Here is a 5,553-nt window from a genome sequence, read left to right as displayed (position 1 = left end):
AGTGGACACGCATTTCCCCCTTTTATTGAGAATAGTTTTTCTCATGCAGTCAATCCTGATTATGCTTTCCCCTCCCTCTACTCCTCTCAGCTTCTGCCAACCTCCCCTCCCTCCTGGATCTACTTCGTTACTGTCTCTCAAAAAAAAAAAAAAAAAAAAAAAAAAGAACAACAGGCTTATATTAGATAATAATAAAATAAAATAAGATAAAACAAACCTAAAGTATCCGAATTAGACAAAACCAAACAACAGAAGGACAAGAGCCCAAATGAAGGAACAAGAAACAGAGACCCACTCATTCACACAGTCGGGGATCCCATGAAACCCTAAACTGGAAGCTCTAATGCGTGTAGAGAACCCAGTGCAGACCTGTGAAGGCCCCGTCCATTCCGTATCAGCCACTCTCAGTTCCTAAGAGAGCTGATCGTGCTGATGTAGAGGCCTTGTTTTCCTGGTGTCTCCCATCCCTCTGACTCTTGCCACTCTTTCTGCTTCCTCTTTCTCAGGGTTTCTGGAGCCCCGAGGGAAGGTATTTGATGGAGACATCCCATTTATGACTGAATGTTCCCAGGTGTCTTATTCTCTGCATTATTTCTGACTGTGGGTCTCTATATTTGCTCCCATATGCTTCCTGGGTCAGCAATCACATTCTTAATAAATCTTTTCATACAAAAGACAGATTCTATTGAGAAAATCCTTAGGAAACAAAGAAATAATATTAGTTGAAGCAACTGAAGTATTAGGGAGAAAAAGTCAAAAAAGAAAACGGTGGAAGATTTAATTGAGCCAGTGGAAGGAAATAGTCATAGCTTGTAAAAATTAAAACATGAGTCAATTAATAAATGGGGAGAAAAATGAGACAAGAAACCTTGCCATAGCCTACCTTTTTAGTTGTCTGTGAGCTGTGTTTATTTACATGGTCATGTAATTATAAATGCTCGGTATTGACATAACTGAAGTTTCAGAAATAGCTTTTTTGGGAAGGATTAGTGTGAAGAAGTGGGTGAATGTGGATAATGTCTAAAAATGATAAATCAGAAAATAGCATTTTTAGATTTTTTTGTTGTTGTTCTATATATGGAGGAAAGACGGAAAACGGTTAGAGAGCTGCTTGTGGTTGCCTCTAGAGGATTACAAAGAAGACTGAGGGAGGCCCCTGGTGTTCTCTATAGTAGTTTCAAACAAATCAATTTATAGATGTACCGTTTGATCAAAAATGAGTCTTATAAAGACAAATGGTACCGCAAAAACCTCAGTTTTTATATCTAACCAGCAAATGTCCAATTTTCTTATTAACTTCTAAATTGAGTGTAAAATCTGGCTTTGGAGCTCTGAACCATTTCAACCTGTGTGGAAACTTGGCGAGGAGATGACCACGGCCCTGAAGACGTGGAAGGACGTTACTTTCCGGGCCCACAAACAGGCACCTTCTCGCTTGTGATGGAGTCCGAAGTCCATGAGGCCTCTTTTGTCCTGTGACATGGAAGCCAGGGCTGCTGCTGAAGGGCTCAGTGAAACTGTGACCAAAGCCAGCATAGAACCACTGACCATGGAAAAAACAAAGGAAATGGGGGAAACACTGCATAATTTGTGGTCTCTAAAATGCTCCAGCATTAATGAAAGTTTGTTTTAAGAAGTAATTTATGTCAGCTTTGTGTAGTTCAGGTCAATTCATGAAAAGGTAGATTCCCTCTGCCAGGAAGAAGAGAAGAAATGTATAAATTGTCAGTTTCTATTACCATTGGAAATGAGAACACAGAAATCCACTATTAAAAGCCCGATCACTCGCAAATTTATCCTGGCTGGCTGGAAGCTGCGGCCCTGAGTCAGGCTCCTCTTTTAGAAGACTGGTTCCATTACCTTCAGCCTGTAGACAGTAGGGGCTTAGTCAAGCCAGAGTCACAATGTCGGCATTTGGAGCCGTCCGGGCCGTCTTTTCCCTTTTTATAAGTGGCGACTGGCCACTGGTCTCCATGTGTAGCTCCTTTGAGATGAAAGGCGCAGGACTCCAGGGCAGGGCCCTCTCGGGGCTGAGACTGGTCTAGACGTAAATGAGGTCTGTAGAACTAGAACTCTCCAACCTTTGGAGACCAACATGCTAAATTTCTGTGGAATTAGTGTTTCCAAACTAAATCTTAAAATAAACATAGATTGCAAATTGTCTATAAACCCTAAACTGCCCTAAAATGTTATTCAAAAAAAAAAAACCCTAAATTGAGTGACCCCAAGAAAAGGACTATGGCTTTTTTGCAAGAGGGCTACATGTTACTTAGAATTATTACAGAATTAGAAGTGAGTTACATATCATATTCTAACTTGATACTTTCAGAAAGCAGTTCAGAAAAGTTGTCTTGGAAAAACTATTTCACCTCTCACCTCTGTTTATATTGCTAGAAAAAGAAAAGTTAGCATTCATGGTTTGTAATTTGAAGGACTATTATATCAGAGTTTATATCTTTTGGATGAAAAATAAACTGTCCACAGAAAAACATGATAAAATTACTATGTTAACGGTTCAAGATCTACCTGGTTAACTGTGCACAGCTCCCTTTTTAAGTAATCTACCCCACACAGGATCCAGTGCCAACAATATGTGGCATGAGGAGTGTGGGAAGTACTGATAAGAGAAGGACAGGTTTTTTTGTCCATCAAACCATGGAAGCATAATATATCTGCCTTTTTTATTTGCTTATTTTATGAAACTAGGCTTTGGTTTTGTTTGTTGATCAGTTAAGTACTAGATATTTGTAAATGATTGAGCCCTGGTTATTGTAACTTGACAAAAGACTTTTCTAGTCACTCCCTAGAAAGCATCTAAAAAGTTTGCAATTGACTGTCTCTCTGAAATCTCTCTGTGTAATCGCCTGAATCTACTTCTATAGAGTCTATGAGATTAGATTTGGAGAAAAACAGCCCTTTGTATCAGGAGCAGAATGTTCAAATGTTCTGAAAAAAGGGGGCCCTGGTCTTCATGAATGAAAGCCCTAGGGAGGATGAGAGCTACAGTCACTGTCAGGTGCCTGGGTCTCATTTTACACTCACCAGAAAGCATGGAAAAAGTGGTCAGGGCCATCCAGGAGCAGGATGAGCCTTGGATTTACGTTTTTAGAAAGGTCATTCTAATTAGAATGACTCAGGAGGCTGAGAGGAAATGGCAGCCTGGACTAGTGATTGGTGTGGAGGAAGACACAGGTGAGTTTTGGACAGGCAAAGAAAAGCAGACTAAGAACCTCAGTAGGGTGGGAATAATGGTTCTAAGACAGAGTCTTATTATACTATATTTATTATTATTATTATCATCATCATTATTAATTATCCTCATTATTAATTACCTTGGTTTCTAAGAGTAGTTGATGAGTTGGGATCTGTGAGCTGAAACCTAGAGGGACAGGTTCACATGAACAGTGGGATTCTGGTCTCAAGCTTTGAGAGGAGATTAAAAAAAAAAAACAAAGAAAAGCTAGAGTCTAGGTCTACTGCTAGTAGTTCAGGGGAGGTAGCAGAGAGGATGAGAGGAGTCCCTGAACAGAGGCCTTCAAATTTCTCCCTGTAAATTCTTTGTATTCCCTGTATATCATTGTATTCTGACAAAACACACATTTTCCAATTTCAGATACAAATTTTTAAAATTTGGTTTTAAAATCTAACGTGTGTTTTAAAAAATATACTCATTTTTATGTATGCTAATGTCTCCTAGTCCATGTGAAGTTTAATTATAGAAAATCAAATGAAATCCCATGCCTAATTAACGAATTGCTACAAGATTAGTCCTTCGGCTCAAGGTTTATGTTCACGTTGGTTTATTTTTCTCTTTCCCTCAGCCTTGCCAGTATTTACCAAAAGAACCATTGCCACAGATCCAGCATCAATCGAGGGAGATACCACAAGTTCACCAGCTAATAGAACAAGTCCACAGTCTAAGAAGGAGGAACATGAGAGCAAAATATACAAAAAGTGATTTGCAACTTCACTTGAGTATTTCACAAGTAACAGCGGATGATCCTTGCTGCCATTCGGCTCAGATTATCTAAAGACATCATGTGGCTTCAGCTCCTTGGAAGTGCCAAGTGTGGACTAGCATGATGTTATAGGCAGTCTTTGTGAGTGAGAGTAAATTTAACTTGTGGGGGTACTATCAACTAAAAGCAGTATATAACTCATTTAAAGGCAACTCGTACTGGCAGAGAAAGTGACCATTTTTACCTTATATTTTCCTATTTCTGTGTCACAATTTTCCAACCCAACCTTGAATTTATAATTGATGCCTTTCCAAGATGACTGGCTACAAGGAGGAGAAGGGATTCCCTCCAGGCAAATGTTTCCAGCAGTTTAGATTCAGGCCCATTGGTACACAGTGAATTCCTAAATGCTTTCTCCCCAATCAAGTGTCATGTGTTGTAACCTGTTGTGGAGATGCCTGTGGAATCGTAGACTGCTTCTTCAATGCTTATCACCGTTCACCTGTCATTTCAGCAGTCTATTACTACATGAGGTGTCTTCAAACTATTCCAATTATCATTTTAATTGCAAAAGAATTTCTAAATGATAGCTGAATCATAGAGCACCATAAAGAATTCTTAACATCATTTATATTATTTGTCATGTTATGGCCAGTTGTCCCACTGTGATCATCCTGGTCATACTCTGGATGGTCTTGCTCTGACCTCCATCCCAGCACCCCTCTCTTGGCTCAGTGGGATCCACTCTGTAGGAATCCTTATATACTTAGTGGGATCCACTCTGTAGGGATCCTTATATCCTTTGGTCCTACCTGACTGCCTTCCACATCCCAGCCTTTTCAACATCAATGTGCTTTTAAAACCTTAATGCTCTGCCATGCCCATCTACCAATGAATGCTGAATAATGGTCATCTTCCTGAAACTGAGTCCTACTGGGCCATGGTGGAAAGACCTGCACAGAGGCAGGAACAATAAAGCAATTCCTTTATAAGAACATTGAATGATGCGTCTGTTAAAATACACTCGTTTATTACATTTCTCACATTTCATGAAAGTGGTATATTTTCATTCCTAATGTTTTATTAAATTACCATAACACTTGAAGGTGTAGAAGAAATGACTCTCTTCCCACACCTCTGCCCCATGAACATGAATGCAGTTCTTGCAGCAGGACATGCAGTTGTTACACATGAAAGAATTTCCGCATCCTGCGTGAGTTCCGAGATCATGTACTCAATGTGGCACCCTCTTCTTCAGGACCTTCCACATGTCAGTGATAAGAAAAGTATCAAAGCAGGTGTACCTGTACTGATGTACACTCGGTCTTATAAAGTCCACGGGAAAAGGGGTAATATGTTTAGGCCAGCTAGAAACAAAGCAGCTGAGTTTAACAGGCTTGGTTTTGTCTTCTCTAAGCCCAGAAGTTCTCAGTATTCTAAGGTGAGAACAGGAAGAACTCATTTAAAGGGATAGCTATCCACTGTGACCTGTAGCATCTTGGATAAGATTTTTAGAGCTCTGAGAAATCAGTACTTGTACTAATTTTTGACCAACAATACATTTTTAACCATTTGCTTTTAGTCTTTGTAAGGC

At 39.7% G+C, this 5,553-nt stretch overlaps 1 protein-coding gene across 3 annotated transcripts in view; it reads left to right on the top strand.

The window, feature by feature from the left end:
• Positions 1 to 4,954, top strand: part of Cep128 (centrosomal protein 128) — a 339,922-nt gene extending 334,968 nt beyond the window's left edge. For all 3 annotated transcript variants that reach the window (XM_021179476.2, XM_021179475.2, XM_021179474.2), the window contains one exon: positions 3,822 to 4,954. In XM_021179476.2, the coding sequence (XP_021035135.1) occupies positions 3,822 to 3,958 (137 nt within the window). In that variant the 3' untranslated portion in view covers positions 3,959 to 4,954. The remainder of the gene's footprint in view (positions 1 to 3,821) is intronic.
• The last annotated feature ends 599 nt before the right edge of the window (positions 4,955 to 5,553 follow it).

Source organism: Mus caroli, chromosome 12, assembly GCF_900094665.2.
Source record: "Mus caroli chromosome 12, CAROLI_EIJ_v1.1, whole genome shotgun sequence".
NCBI classification, from domain to species: domain Eukaryota; kingdom Metazoa; phylum Chordata; class Mammalia; order Rodentia; family Muridae; genus Mus; species Mus caroli.
This window is presented reverse-complemented; position numbering and strand designations above follow the sequence as displayed.